The sequence below is a fragment of the Ranitomeya variabilis genome, chromosome 5 (assembly GCF_051348905.1).
Source record: "Ranitomeya variabilis isolate aRanVar5 chromosome 5, aRanVar5.hap1, whole genome shotgun sequence".
NCBI lineage: Eukaryota > Metazoa > Chordata > Amphibia > Anura > Dendrobatidae > Ranitomeya > Ranitomeya variabilis.
The window spans coordinates 590,768,828-590,785,950 of NC_135236.1; the positions used below are offsets into that span (position 1 = coordinate 590,768,828).

At 44.5% G+C, this 17,123-nt stretch overlaps 1 protein-coding gene across 1 annotated transcript in view; it reads right to left on the reverse strand.

Annotated features, from left to right (window-relative positions):
- DOCK2 (dedicator of cytokinesis 2) overlaps window positions 1–17,123 on the reverse strand; it is a 1,347,187-nt gene that overhangs the window by 787,588 nt on the left and 542,476 nt on the right. The window contains exon 22 of the mRNA XM_077266018.1: window positions 8,234–8,368. Coding sequence (XP_077122133.1) covers window positions 8,234–8,368 — 135 coding nt within the window. The remainder of the gene's footprint in view (window positions 1–8,233; window positions 8,369–17,123) is intronic.

The following is a 17,123-nucleotide window of genomic DNA, read 5'->3' on the forward strand; positions in this document are numbered from 1 at the left end:
GAGCAGTGACCGCAGGGAGTAGGGCGGCGCTTACCACTTGTGTGATCAAGCAAATAAGGCAGCACACTGCAGCGCTAACACATGCAAACCTGAAACATGGAAATTGAACTGCATTACTGCACTAGAAATATGAAAAATGAGAGCATTTAGCGCATAAAAAAGGCCAATTTTATGTGTACCTGGTAGCCACTTTACGGCATCTCTCTTATACCAGGTCCTACGCTTTCCTTTCCTCGCTGAGAATAAATGTCTCCATCTGAATGGGTACCTATGAAAACCTCTTCTTAGACAACATTCTCTCTCTCTGTGGAGGGGTACTGGACCTGCTGCAATTAAAACACCTGTGACTAGGAGGCGGAGTGCTCGGTCAGAAGGCTAAATAATACATTTGAAAAAACTGACCGTCACATCCAAACATAGATTAAGTGTGAACAGGTGCTGAACCTTAGAGTCACCAACTCTTATACAGTCAAGCAAATAAGGCAGCACACTGCAGCGCTAACACATGCAAACCTGAAACATGGAAATTGAACTGCATCACTGCACTAGAAATATGAAAAATGAGAGCGTTTAGCGCATAAAAAAGGCCAATTTTATGTGTAACTGGTAGCCACTTTACGGCATCTCTCTTATACCAGGTCCTACGCTTTCCTTTCTTCGCTGAGAATAAATGTCTCCATCTGAATGGGTACCTATGAAAACCTCTTCTTAGACAACATTCTCTCTCTCTGTGGAGGGGTACTGGACCTGCTGCAATCAAAACACCTGTGACTAGGAGGAGGAGTGCTCGGTCAGAAGGCTAAATAATACATTTGAAAAAACTGACCGTCACATCCAAACATAGTTTAAGTGTGAACAGGTGCTGAACCTTAGAGTCACCAACTCTTATACAGTCAAGCAAATAAGGCAGCACACTGCAGCGCTAACTGTTATGGTTTCCAATGGCAAGGAAACATCAGAAGCATAGAATAAACGGACAAGCTCTCGGGTGATGGAAACTAGAGCTGACCGCGATGCTAAACCTACACACCACACTAGAAGTAGCCAGGGGGCATTCCTGCGTTGTCTCTAGATGCCGCGCGCCAGCCGGAGAACTAACTACCCCTGGTAGAAGAAAACACAGTCCTGGCTTGCCTCCAGAGAATGTCCCCACAGGAGATAGCAGCCCCCCACATATAATAACGGTGAGAGCAGATGAAAAGACACACGTAGTATGAAAGCAGATTTAGCACAGAGAGGCCCGCTAACTAAATAGCAGAAAGATACAACAGAGGACTTCGCGGTCAGCTGCAAAACCCTTCAAAACACCATCCTGAAATTACCTTAACTCATGTGACAACTCATGACACCGGAGTGGTAATTTCAGCCCAACAAGAGCTTCCAGCTGCAGAGATTCACATAAGTGCAAACTGGACAAAACATACAAAAATAGACTTAAGGACTAAAGTGTCCAACTTAGCTGAGCAGAAAACTGGGAGCAGGAACATGCAACAGAATCACTCTGGATACATTGATGGCCAGCATTAGAATGACTGAGGAGCAAGGTTAAATAGGATACTCCCACATCCTGATAGGAACAGGTGAACTGAGAAGGCAAAGCTTGCAGGACACCAGTACCACAAGAGACCACCGGGGGAGCCCACGAACCGAATCACAACAGTACCCCCCCCTTAAGGAGGGGGCACCGAACCCTCACAAGAACCACCAGGGCGATCTGGATGAGCCCTATGAAAGGCACTGACCAAATCAGAAGCATGAACATCAGAAGCTGTAACCCAAGAATTATCCTCTTGACCGTATCCCTTCCATTTCACCAGATATTGAAGTCTCCATCTGGAAACACGGGAGTCCAAGATCTTCTCCACCACGTACTCCAATTCACCCTCAACCAGCACAGGAGCAGGAGGCTCAACAGAAGGCACAAGTGGTACCTCATACCTCCGCAATAATGACCGATGGAAGACATTATGGATAGCAAAGGATGCTGGGAGGTCCAAACGAAAAGACACAGGGTTAAGAATTTCCAAAATCTTATAAGGACCGATGAACCGAGGCTTAAACTTAGGAGAAGAGACCCTCATAGGGACAAAACGGGAGGACAACCACACCAAGTCCCCAACACGAAGACGAGGACCAACACGATGATGGCGATTAGCAAAACGTTGAGTCCTCTCCTGGGACAACTCCAAATTGTCCACCACCTGCCCCCAAATACGATGCAACCTATCCACCATGGTATCCACTCCAGGACAATCCGAAGACTCCACCTGACCAGATGAAAAACGAGGATGGAACCCTGAATTGCAAAAGAAAGGGGAGACCAAAGTGGCAGAACTGGCCCGATTATTAAGGGCAAACTCAGCCAACGGCAAAAAGGAGACCCAGTCATCCTGATCAGCAGACACGAAACACCTCAAATAAGTCTCCAAGGTCTGATTAGTACGTTCCGTCTGGCCATTTGTCTGGGGATGAAATGCAGACGAAAAAGACAAATCAATGCCCATCCTGGCACAAAACGCCCGCCAAAATCTGGACACAAACTGGGATCCCCTGTCGGAAACGATATTCTCCGGAATACCATGCAGCCGAACCACATTCTGAAAAAACAGGGGCACCAACTCAGATGAGGAAGGCAGCTTGGGCAAGGGCACCAAATGAACCATCTTAGAAAAGCGGTCACACACCACCCAAATGACGGACATCTTCTGAGAAACAGGGAGATCAGAAATAAAATCCATAGAGATGTGTGTCCAAGGCCTCTTAGGAACAGGCAAGGGCAACAACAACCCACTAGCCCGAGAACAACAAGGCTTGGCCCGAGCACAAACATCGCAAGACTGCACAAAAGTACGCACGTCCCGAGACAGGGAAGGCCACCAGAAGGACCTAGCCACCAAATCTCTGGTACCAAAAATTCCCGGATGACCTGCCAACGCAGGAGAATGAACCTCCGAGATGACTCTATTGGTCCATTCATCCGGCACAAACAATCTACCAGGCAGACAACGATCAGGCCGATCCGCCTGAAACTCTTGTAAAGCACGTCGCAGGTCTGGGAAGACAGCAGACAATATCACCCCATCCTTAAGTATACCCGTAGGTTTAGAATCACCAGGGGAATCAGGTTCAAAACTCCTAGAAAGGGCATCCGCCTTCACATTCTTAGTACCTGGCAGATACGAAACCACAAAATTAAACCGGGAGAAAAACAACGACCAGCGCGCCTGTCTAGGATTCAGACGTCTGGCCGACTCAAGATAAATCAAATTTTTGTGATCAGTCAAGACCACCACCTGATGTTTAGCACCCTCAAGCCAATGACGCCACTCCTCGAATGCCCACTTCATCGCCAAAAGGTCCCGATTACCGACGTCATAATTTCGCTCGGCGGGCGAAAATTTTCGAGAAAAGAACGCACAAGGTCTCATCACTGAACAATCTGAACTTTTCTGCGACAAAACCGCCCCCGCTCCGATCTCGGAAGCATCAACTTCCACCTGAAAAGGAAGAGAAACATCAGGCTGGCACAACACCGGAGCAGAAGAAAAACGGTGCTTAAGCTCCCGAAAGGCCTCCACAGCAGCAGGAGACCAATCTGCAACATCAGCACCCTTTTTAGTCAAATCAGTCAAAGGCCTGACAACGCTAGAAAAACCAGTTATGAATCGACGATAAAAGTTAGCAAAGCCCAAAAATTTCTGAAGGCCCTTAAGAGAAGTCGGTTGCGTCCAGTCACAAATAGCCCGAACCTTCACAGGATCCATCTCAATAGAAGAGGGGGAAAAAATGTACCCCAAAAAAGAAATCTTCTGAACCCCAAAAACACACTTTGAACCTTTAACAAACAGAGAATTGGTCCGCAAAACCTGAAAAACCCTCCTAACTTGTTGAACATGAGATTCCCAGTCATCCGAAAAAATCAAGATATCGTCCAAATACACAATCATAAATTTATCCAGATATTCACGGAAAATATTGTGCATAAAAGACTGAAAGACCGAAGGGGCATTTGACAGACCAAAAGGCATCACCAAATACTCAAAATGGCCCTCGGGCGTATTAAATGCGGTTTTCCACTCATCCCCCTGCTTAATTCGCACCAAATTATACGCACCGCGAAGATCAATCTTAGAGAACCACTTCGCCCCCTCAATGCGAGCAAATAAATCTGTCAGCAATGGCAAAGGATACTGATACTTGACTGTGATCTTATTCAAGAGTCTATAATCAATACAAGGTCTCAAAGAACCATCGCTATTAGCTACGAAAAAGAACCCCGCTCCAAGAGGAGAAGAAGAAGGACGAATATGTCCCTTTTCCAAGGACTCCCTAATATACTCTCGCATGGCAGCATGTTCAGGTACAGACAGATTGAATAGACGACCCTTAGGAAATTTACTGCCAGGGATCAAATCTATGGCGCAATCGCAATCTCTGTGAGGAGGAAGAGAATTAAGAGTAGATTCCTCAAAAACCTCACGATAATCAGACAAAAACTCAGGAATTTCAGAGGGAATAGATGAAGCAATGGAGACCAAAGATGTGTCCCCATGATTTCCCTGACATCCCCAGCTTAGTACAGACATTGTTTTCCAGTCAAGGACTGGGTTATGAGTTTGCAACCATGGCAATCCCAGCACCAACACATCATGTAGATTATACAGTACAAGGAAGCGAATCACCTCTTGATGGTCTGGAGTCATACGCATAGTCACTTGTGTCCAGTATTGTGGTTTATTACTAGCCAATGGTGTAGAATCAATACCCTTTAAAGGTATAGGAACTTCCAGAGGCTCTAGATCAAACCCACAGCGCCTGGCAAAGGACCAATCCATAAGACTCAAAGCGGCGCCAGAATCCACATACGCATCCGCAACAATAGAAGATAACGAACAAATTAGAGTTACAGACAAAATAAACTTGGACTGCAAAGTGCCAATAGCAGAGGATTTATCAACTTTCTTTGTTCGTTTAGAGCATGCTGATATAACATGAGTAGAATTTCCACAATAGAAGCACAAATGATTTTTGCGCCTATAAATCTGTCGTTCGCTTCTGGACAGAAAGCTATCACATTGCATACTCTGTGGTGCCTCTTCAGAAGACACCACCAACTGGTGCACAGGTTTGCATTCCCGTAAACGCCGATCAATCTGTATTGCCATTGTCATGGACTCATTCAGACCAGTAGGCGCAGGAAACCCCACCATGACATCTTTTACAGCATCAGAGAGACCTTCTCTGAAAATTGCCGCCAGAGCGCACTCATTCCACTGAGTAAGCACAGACCATTTTCGAAATTTTTGGCAATATATTTCGGCTTCATCTTGCCCCTGAGAGAGGGCTATTAGGGCTTTCTCAGCCTGAATCTCCAAATTTGGTTCCTCATAAAGCAACCCCAAAGCCAGAAAAAACGCATCCACATTGAGCAACGCAGGATCCCCTGGTGCCAATGACAATGCCCAATTTTGGGGGTCACCCCGCAGTAAAGAAATAACAATTTTTACTTGCTGGGCAGGATCTCCAGCAGAATGAGATCTCAGCGAAAGAAACAATTTACAATTGTATTTAAAATTTAGAAAACAAGATCGATCTCCAGAAAAAAACTCCGGTATAGGAATTTTAGGTTCAGACCGAGGAGCATGTAACAAAAAATCTTGTATATTCTGAACTTTAGAGGCAAGATTATTCAAATTGGTAGCCAGACTCTGGGGATCCATATTTCAACAGATAAAGTCTGAGCCATTCAGGGGTTAAGAGGAGAGGAAAACAGGAGACTGCAATTAGAGCTGGAGTGCAACTTCAGAGGAAGGAAAAAAAAAAAAAAAAAAAAAAAAAAGGTTTCACACAGTTCCTTTTCTCTCCTGCTTCAGCCTATAGATTAAACATTTGGGCTGGCCATACTGTTATGGTTTCCAATGGCAAGGAAACATCAGAAGCATAGAATAAACGGACAAGCTCTCGGGTGATGGAAACTAGAGCTGACCGCGATGCTAAACCTACACACCACACTAGAAGTAGCCAGGGGGCATTCCTGCGTTGTCTCTAGATGCCGCGCGCCAGCCGGAGAACTAACTACCCCTGGTAGAAGAAAACACAGTCCTGGCTTGCCTCCAGAGAATGTCCCCACAGGAGATAGCAGCCCCCCACATATAATAACGGAGAGAGCAGATGAAAAGACACACGTAGTATGAAAGCAGATTTAGCACAGAGAGGCCCGCTAACTAAATAGCAGAAAGATACAACAGAGGACTTCGCGGTCAGCTGCAAAACCCTTCAAAACACCATCCTGAAATTACCTTAACTCATGTGACAACTCATGACACCGGAGTGGTAATTTCAGCCCAACAAGAGCTTCCAGCTGCAGAGATTCACATAAGTGCAAACTGGACAAAACATACAAAAATAGACTTAAGGACTAAAGTGTCCAACTTAGCTGAGCAGAAAACTGGGAGCAGGAACATGCAACAGAATCACTCTGGATACATTGATGGCCAGCATTAGAATGACTGAGGAGCAAGGTTAAATAGGATACTCCCACATCCTGATAGGAACAGGTGAACTGAGAAGGCAAAGCTTGCAGGACACCAGTACCACAAGAGACCACCGGGGGAGCCCACGAACCGAATCACAACAGCTAACACATGCAAACCTGAAACATGGAAATTGAACTGCATTACTGCACTAGAAATATGAAAAATGAGAGCGTTTAGCGCATAAAAAAGGCCAATTTTATGTGTACCTGGTAGCCACTTTACGGCATCTCTCTTATACCAGGTCCTACGCTTTCCTTTCCTCGCTGAGAATAAACGTCTCCATCTGAATGGGTACCTATGAACACCTCTTCTTAGACAACATTCTCTCTCTCTGTGGAGTGGGTCCAGTACCCCTCCACAGAGAGAGAGAATGTTGTCTAAGAAGAGGTTTTCATAGGTACCCATTCAGATGGAGACGTTTATTCTCAGTGAGAAAAGGAAAGCGTAGGACCTGGCATAAGAGAGATGCCGTAAAGTGGCTACCAGGTACACATAAAATTGGCCTTTTTTATGCACTAAACGCTCTCATTTTTCATATTTCTAGTGCAGTAATGCAGTTCAATTTCCATGTTTCAGGTTTGCATGTGTTAGCGCTGCAGTGTGCTGCCTTATTTGCTTGACTGTATAAGAGTTGGTGACTCTAAGGTTCAGCACCTGTTCACACTTAATCTATATTTGGATGTGACGGTCAGTTTTTTCAAATGTATTATTTAGCTTTCTGACCGAGCACTCCGCCTCCTAGTCACAGGTTTTTTTCATTGCAGCAGGTCCAGTACCCCTCCACAGAGAGAGAGAATGTTGACTAAGAAGAGGTTTTCATAGGTACCCATTCAGATGGAGACGTTTATTCTCAGCGAGGAAAGGAAAGCGTAGGACCTGGTATAAGAGAGATGCCGTAAAGTGGCTACCAGGTACACATAAAATTGGCCTTTTTTAAGCGCTAAACGCTCTCATTTTTCATATTTCTAGTGCAGTAATGCAGTTCAATTTCCATGTTTCAGGTTTGCATGTGTTAGCGCTGCAGTGTGCTGCCTTATTTGCTTGACTGTATAAGAGTTGGTGACTCTAAGGTTCAGCACCTGTTCACACTTAATCTGTGTTTGGATGTGACGGTCAGTTTTTTCAAATATACCACTTGTGTGAGTCACTAGCATGACAGAAACCCTGAGTTATTGTTTGGAGAGGCAGAAGATTGCTTGATTGTATTATAGAATAGATAGGCGGTAGAGATGAACAGATAAATTTGAGTGGAATTGAATTTAGTCAAATTTTACAAAAATCTAAATTCGGCAATATGTGAATTTTGGAGGGGGGTGAATTTGCTTTCTTGTGTATTTTGCCATAGGGCAGACATCATTTTTCTGAACCATAAAGGGCCATAAGGTGGTTACAATTTATTTATTAACTACTTATACACAAACGCTCATAATAGAAAATTGCAAATTGAGATGGTCAGATATTGGTACAAAGTCTAGAAAATGTTTTCTGAGAACCTCATGTATTATTCTTTTCATACTGTGAAACTGCATTTCACAAATGGAGATACTCTCTCTCTAAATCCTCTAGTTTCTTTTAGCATCCCAGAATAGAACAGATTTATTAGAGAGCTAAAACCAGTATTAGCCTTGTGGCAGTAATACTACATCTCACTGGTATAGTACTAATCAATTACAAGATACTTTAAATAATATACTTACTGTGAAAATAATATTCTTGACCGCACAATGAACTTGAATACATATTCCAATGCTTTTAGAGTTCTTAGAATTGGCTCACACTGTTCTCCTCTGCTGGAAATATCTAAATATTTCTTCAAAACTGTCATCAGTTTCCTGTCAAGAAAAAAATTACTTCTATTATTATCATTTTCCAACTAAAATTATTTTTGAGTTAATTCATGTGAAATTAAAGAAATCCTCCAACTTACATAAACAAATTCATAGTAAAGCATAATGCATACTTAAAATATCAGGTGTCCTATTTTTTATTTTTCTTGTATGATTCCTTTTATTCCCTGTCCATTCATTATTGTATGTGACATTTTTATTTATACAAAGTAAAATATAATCAAATTACAGAATGGTGATATGAAAAACCGGTCACCATTTCTTGATTCCGGAAAGAATTATTTCATGTGAAACAAGACAACTTCTGCAAACTTAACCATAGCGGTCTTGCCATACAGTGAAAATGTCTCTAGTACCTTGCAACTTTGTGCGATGGCGAGCCTAACCTGTCAGGCTGATATGATATATGGTGCAGCATCACAAAATAATCAGGATGTTAAAGTTTTTATTGGTTATAGTCAAAAGAATAAATTCTTCATTACAAATCTCCATTAAATATAGTGTGTTTTCCAAGACAACCTGTAGTTTTAATTAACACTTTTTTGGCGCACATGATGTTTTGAAAGCTTTTTATTATATTTAGATTGATAAATAAGCCTTTTATTCTCGAGGTACTGAGTTTCTAAGGGGCAGTGCACACAGAGTTTTTGGAGCCGGTTTAATGCAGAAAAAAACACTTGAAAGAAATCACACAAAAACCCTTTAAAGACTACCTATTCATTTTTATTTTAAATTCACTTTACTGTTATAATAATTAATAATAATAATTTTTTATTTATAAAGCACCAACATATTCCGCAGCACTTTACAATTAAGTGAGGACATGTACAGACAATAAATTCAGTACAAGTTAAGACAATTTAAACAGTGACATTAGGGGTGAGGTCCCTGCTCGCAAGGTTACAATCTACAAGGAAATGGGGGGAAGCAATAGGTGAAAAGTGCTTGTTATTTCAGGTCTGGCAATTATAATAAGTAGGGATTTTCATATAGGCTGCATGATCCGGTCATCAGCCCGTGTGATTAAGTGCAATAGTCAAGTGTCAAGTGCAGTTATCATGTGCGTGGAGGGTGTGGAGACAGATGAATAGTAGGGTGCAGATTCACAATAATATTTGGAAGATGGGTTTTCAAAGCGCGCTTGAATAGATCGGGGCTAGGTATCAGTCTGATCGTCTGGGGAAGTGCATTCCAGAGAGCTGGCGCAGCACGAGAGAAGTCTTGGAGACAGAGGTGCGAGGTTCAGATTACGGGGGATGTTAGTCTTAAGTCATTTGTAGATCGGAGGGCACGTGTAGGGCAATAGACAGAGATGAGAGAGGAGATATAAGGCGGTGCAGAACTGTGGAGAGCTTTGTGGGTGAGAGACATTAGTTTATACTGGACGCTGTGGCAGATGGGTAGCCATGGGATAGGTGAGAAAAGGTCGGATTCTGGAGATGTTTTTATGATGCAGGTGACAAGAGCGAGTGAGTGATGGGATATAGGGAGTAAAGGAAAGTTCAGTGTCGAATTTGACCCCAAAACAGCGGGCATGCTGCTTGGGAGTCATGGTTGAACCCTCCAGGGTAATTTCGATGTTGGGTAGAGTGAGGTGAGTAGAAGGGAGAAACACAAGAAGCTCCATTTTGGAGAGATTTAGTTTCAGATAGAGGGTGGGCATAATGTTCGAGACAGACAATCCTTGGCATTTTGAAATAGGGTAGGGGTGATGTCAGGAGAAGAAGTGTATGATTGAGAGTCTTCAGCATAGAGATGTGTTATGATCCGGTGACCTTGGAGCCGCATGAAAACTTTCTCTGGAGTCGGTGGAACCTGTACTGACCGCAAATCCTGAACTAACACCGCAACTAGAAGTAGCCGTGGGGTGTGCCTAACAAACCCTAGACACCTCGACACAGCCGGAGGACTAAATACCCCTATAGATGGAAATAGGAATGCTATCTTGCCTCAGAGCAGACCCCCAAAGGATAGGCAGCCCCCCACGAATAATGACTGTGAGTAGGAGAAGAATAGACACACGCAGGTAGAAAACAGGATTTAGCAAAAGAGGCCACTCTAGCTAAATAGGAAAGGATAGGACAGATTACTAGGCGGTCAGTATTAAAACCCTTCCAAAAATATCCACAACAGATAATACAAAAAGTTCCACAATCTAACTAAAGACATGGAATGTATATCTGCCACTCCAGAGAATACAGCAAGACTGAGAAAATACTGACACAATCTAAGCTGGACAAGAAAACACAAAAGAATAGCACTGAATTGTGAAGCACACAGCATGTGTGCCACAGGAAAAAAAAACAGACACTTATCTTTGCTGATTTGGCAGAAAGACAGGAGGAACCAGGCAGAGGTCCACACCTCTGTTGTGGATTCTGTTTGTGGGCTCCCTCTGGTGGTTACTGCTGGTACTGGGTGACTTTGGTGGGTTGCGGCCTTTGGTTTCCACCTGTCCATCAGAGGCTGGGTGTTTCCTATTTTACCTGGCCTTTCTGTCATTTCCTTGCCGGCTATCAATGTATTCAGATGTGCTCTGTTTGGTTCCTGCCTACCTGCTCCCAGATCTTTCAGGATAAGCTAAGTGCTGATTTTCAGTTGTTTGGTTTTTTGTCCAGCTTGCTTATTATGTCTCTATGCTAGCTGGTAGCTCTAGTGGACTGAGGTTCTCCCCATGTGCCATGAGTTGGCACATGGGTTCTTGTAATCTCAGGATGGTTTTTTTGATTAGGGTTTTTTGCTGACCGCTCAGACCCCTTTTGTATCGTTCTGCTTTCTAGTTTACAGCGGGCCTCAATTTGCTGAACCTATATATCATCTCTATGTGTGTGCCTTCCTCTCATTTCACCGTCAATACATGTGGGGGGCAACTATACCTTTTGGGGTTCATTCCTCTGGAGGCAAGTGAGGTCTTTATTTTCTCTGCAGTTCTAGTTAGCTCTTAGGCTGGTGCGTGGCTGTTATGGTTCTCAATGGCAAGAGAACATAGCCCAGCAAACATAAGAACTAGCTCTTGGAAGGATGGAAACTAAACTGACCATGAACTAAACCTGCCGCACAACTAACAGTAGCCGGGTAGCGTTGCCTGCGTTTTATCCCTAGACGCCCAGCGCCGGCCGGAGGACTAACTAATCCTGGCAGAGGAAAATATAGTCCTGGCTCACCTCTAGAGAAATTTCCCCGAAAGGCAGACAGAGGCCCCCACATATATTGGCGGTGATTTGAGATGAAAATGACAAACGTAGTATGAAAATAGGTTTAGCAAAATTGAGGTCCGCTTACTAGATAGCAGGAAGACAGAAAGGGGACTTTCATGGTCAGCTAAAAACCCTATCAAAACACCATCCTGAAATTACTTTAAGACTCTAGTATTAACTCATAACATCAGAGTGGCAATTTCAGATCACAAGAGCTTTCCAGACACAGAAACGAAACTACAGCTGTGAACTGGAACAAAATGCAAAAACAAACAAGGACAAAAGTCCAACTTAGCTGGGAGTTGTCTAGCAGCAGGAACATGCACAGAAAGGCTTCTGATTACAATGTTGACCGGCATGGAAGTGACAGAGGAGCAAGGCTAAATAGCGACTCCCACATCCTGATGGAAACAGGTGAACAGAGGGGATGATGCACACCAGTTCAATTCCACCAGTGGCCACCGGGGGAGCCCAAAATCCAATTTCACAACAGTACCCCCCCCTCAAGGAGGGGGCACCGAACCCTCACCAGAACCACCAGGGCGATCAGGATGAGCCCTATGAAAGGCACGGACCAGATCGGAGGCATGAACATCAGAGGCAGTCACCCAAGAATTATCCTCCTGACCGTATCCCTTCCATTTGACCAGATACTGGAGTTTCCATCTGGAAACACGGGAGTCCAAGATTTTTTCCACAACATACTCCAACTCGCCCTCAACCAACACCGGAGCAGGAGGCTCAACGGAAGGCATAACCGGTACCTCATACCTGCGCAATAATGACCGATGAAAAACATTATGAATAGAAAAAGATGCAGGGAGGTCCAAACGGAAGGACACAGGGTTAAGAATCTCCAATATCTTGTACGGGCCGATGAACCGAGGCTTAAACTTAGGAGAAGAAACCCTCATAGGGACAAAACGAGAAGACAACCACACCAAGTCCCCAACACAAAGCCGAGGACCAACCCGACGCCGGCGGTTGGCAAAAAGCTGAGTCTTCTCCTGGGACAACTTCAAATTGTCCACTACCTGCCCCCAAATCTGATGCAACCTCTCCACCACAGCATCCACTCCAGGACAATCCGAAGATTCCACCTGACCAGAAGAAAATCGAGGATGAAACCCCGAATTACAGAAAAAAGGAGACACCAAGGTGGCAGAGCTGGCCCGATTATTGAGGGCAAACTCCGCTAAAGGCAAAAAAGCAACCCAATCATCCTGATCTGCAGACACAAAACACCTCAAATATGTCTCCAAGGTCTGATTCGTCCGCTCGGTCTGGCCATTAGTCTGAGGATGGAAAGCAGACGAGAAAGACAAATCTATGCCCATCCTAGCACAGAATGCTCGCCAAAATCTAGACACGAATTGGGTTCCTCTGTCAGAAACGATATTCTCCGGAATACCATGCAAACGGACCACATTTTGAAAAAACAGAGGAACCAACTCGGAAGAAGAAGGCAACTTAGGCAGGGGAACCAAATGGACCATCTTAGAGAAACGGTCACACACCACCCAGATGACAGACATCTTCTGAGAAACAGGAAGATCCGAAATAAAATCCATCGAGATGTGCGTCCAGGGCCTCTTCGGGATAGGCAAGGGCAACAACAATCCACTAGCTCGAGAACAACAAGGCTTGGCCCGAGCACAAACGTCACAAGACTGCACGAAGCCTCGCACATCTCGAGACAGGGAAGGCCACCAGAAGGACCTTGCCACCAAATCCCTGGTACCAAAGATTCCAGGATGACCTGCCAACGCAGAAGAATGAACCTCAGAAATTACTTTACTGGTCCAATCATCAGGAACAAACAGTCTACCAGGTGGGCAACGATCAGGTCTATCCACCTGAAACTCCTGCAAGGCCCGCCGCAGGTCTGGAGAAACGGCAGACAATATCACTCCATCCTTAAGGATACCTGTAGGTTCAGAATTACCAGGGGAGTCAGGCTCAAAACTCCTAGAAAGGGCATCCGCCTTAACATTCTTAGAACCCGGCAGGTAGGACACCACAAAATTAAACCGAGAGAAAAACAACGACCAGCGCGCCTGTCTAGGATTCAGGCGTCTGGCGGACTCAAGATAAATTAGATTTTTGTGGTCAGTCAATACCACCACCTGATGTCTAGCCCCCTCAAGCCAATGACGCCACTCCTCAAAAGCCCACTTCATGGCCAAAAGTTCCCGATTCCCAACATCATAATTCCGCTCGGCGGGCGAAAATTTACGCGAGAAAAAAGCACAAGGTCTCATCACGGAGCAATCGGAACTTCTCTGCGACAAAACCGCCCCAGCTCCGATTTCAGAAGCGTCGACCTCAACCTGAAAAGGAAGAGCAACATCAGGCTGACGCAACACAGGGGCGGAAGAAAAGCGGCGCTTAAGCTCCCGAAAGGCCTCCACAGCAGCAGGGGACCAATCAGCAACATCAGCACCCTTCTTAGTCAAATCAGTCAATGGTTTAACAACATCAGAAAAACCAGCAATAAATCGACGATAAAAGTTAGCAAAGCCCAAAAATTTCTGAAGACTCTTAAGAGAAGAGGGTTGCGTCCAATCACAAATAGCCTGAACCTTGACAGGATCCATCTCGATGGAAGAGGGGGAAAAAATATATCCCAAAAAGGAAATCTTTTGAACCCCAAAAACGCACTTAGAACCCTTCACACACAAGGAATTAGACCGCAAAACTTGAAAAACCCTCCTGACCTGCTGGACATGAGAGTCCCAGTCATCCGAAAAAATCAAAATATCATCCAGATACACAATCATAAATTTATCCAAATAATCACGGAAAATGTCATGCATAAAGGACTGAAAGACTGAAGGGGCATTTGAAAGACCAAAAGGCATCACCAAATACTCAAAGTGGCCCTCGGGCGTATTAAATGCGGTTTTCCACTCATCCCCCTGCTTAATTCGCACCAAATTATACGCCCCACGGAGATCTATCTTAGAGAACCACTTGGCCCCCTTTATGCGAGCAAACAAATCAGTCAGCAGTGGCAACGGATATTGATATTTAACCGTGATTTTATTCAAAAGCCGATAATCAATACACGGCCTCAAAGAGCCATCTTTCTTAGCCACAAAGAAAAAACCGGCTCCTAAGGGAGATGACGAAGGACGAATATGTCCCTTTTCCAAGGACTCCTTTATATATTCTCGCATAGCAGCATGTTCAGGCACAGACAGATTAAATAAACGACCCTTAGGGTATTTACTACCCGGAATCAAATCTATGGCACAATCGCACTCCCGGTGCGGAGGTAATGAACCAAGCTTAGGTTCTTCAAAAACGTCACGATATTCAGTCAAGAATTCAGGAATCTCAGAGGGAATAGATGATGAAATGGAAACCACAGGTACGTCCCCATGCGTCCCCTTACATCCCCAGCTTAACACAGACATAGCTTTCCAGTCAAGGACTGGGTTATGCGATTGCAGCCATGGCAATCCAAGCACCAACACATCATGTAGGTTATACAGCACAAGAAAGCGAATAATCTCCTGGTGATCCGGATTAATCCGCATAGTTACTTGTGTCCAGTATTGTGGTTTATTGCTAGCCAATGGGGTGGAGTCAATCCCCTTCAGGGGTATAGGAGTTTCAAGAGGCTCCAAATCATACCCACAGCGTTTGGCAAAGGACCAATCCATAAGACTCAAAGCGGCGCCAGAGTCGACATAGGCATCTGCGGTAATAGATGATAAAGAACAAATCAGGGTCACAGATAAAATAAACTTAGACTGTAAAGTGCCAATTGAAACAGACTTATCAAGCTTCTTAGTACGCTTAGAGCATGCTGATATAACATGAGTTGAATCACCGCAATAGAAGCACAACCCATTTTTTCGTCTGAAATTCTGCCGTTCACTTCTGGACAGAATTCTATCACATTGCATATTCTCTGGCGTCTTCTCAGTAGACACCGCCAAATGGTGCACAGGTTTGCGCTCCCGCAGACGCCTATCGATCTGGATAGCCATTGTCATGGACTCATTCAGACCCGCAGGCACAGGGAACCCCACCATAACATCCTTAATGGCATCAGAGAGACCCTCTCTGAAATTCGCCGCCAGGGCGCACTCATTCCACTGAGTAAGCACAGCCCATTTACGGAATTTCTGGCAGTATATTTCAGCTTCGTCTTGCCCCTGAGATAGGGACATCAAGGCCTTTTCCGCCTGAAGCTCTAACTGAGGTTCCTCATAAAGCAACCCCAAGGCCAGAAAAAACGCATCCACATTGAGCAACGCAGGATCCCCTGGAGCCAATGCAAAAGCCCAATCCTGAGGGTCGCCCCGGAGCAAGGAAATCACAATCCTGACCTGCTGAGCAGGATCTCCAGCAGAGCGAGATTTCAGGGACAAAAACAACTTGCAATTATTTTTGAAATTTTGAAAGCAAGATCTATTCCCCGAGAAAAATTCAGGCAAAGGAATTCTAGGTTCAGATATAGGAACATGAACAACAAAATCTTGTAAATTTTGAACTTTCGTGGTGAGATTATTCAAACCTGCAGCTAAACTCTGAATATCCATTTTAAACAGGTGAACACAGAGCCATTCCAGGATTAGAAGGAGAGAGAGAGAGAAAGGCTGCAATATAGGCAGACTTGCAAGAGATTCAATTACAAGCACACTCAGAACTGAAGAGAAAAAAAAAAAATACATATCTTCAGCAGACTTCTCTTTTCTCTCCTTTCTCTGTCAATTAATTTAACCCTTTTTTGGCCGGTCAAACTGTTATGGTTCTCAATGGCAAGAGAACATAGCCCAGCAAACATAAGAACTAGCTCTTGGAAGGATGGAAACTAAACTGACCATGAACTAAACCTGCCGCACAACTAACAGTAGCCGGGTAGCGTTGCCTGCGTTTTATCCCTAGACGCCCAGCGCCGGCCGGAGGACTAACTAATCCTGGCAGAGGAAAATATAGTCCTGGCTCACCTCTAGAGAAATTTCCCCGAAAGGCAGACAGAGGCCCCCACATATATTGGCGGTGATTTGAGATGAAAATGACAAACGTAGTATGAAAATAGGTTTAGCAAAATTGAGGTCCGCTTACTAGATAGCAGGAAGACAGAAAGGGGACTTTCATGGTCAGCTAAAAACCCTATCAAAACACCATCCTGAAATTACTTTAAGACTCTAGTATTAACTCATAACATCAGAGTGGCAATTTCAGATCACAAGAGCTTTCCAGACACAGAAACGAAACTACAGCTGTGAACTGGAACAAAATGCAAAAACAAACAAGGACAAAAGTCCAACTTAGCTGGGAGTTGTCTAGCAGCAGGAACATGCACAGAAAGGCTTCTGATTACAATGTTGACCGGCATGGAAGTGACAGAGGAGCAAGGCTAAATAGCGACTCCCACATCCTGATGGAAACAGGTGAACAGAGGGGATGATGCACACCAGTTCAATTCCACCAGTGGCCACCGGGGGAGCCCAAAATCCAATTTCACAACACGTGGCGTCTAGAACCAACGTAGGCACGCTCCCTGGCTATCTCTAGTTGCATTTGTC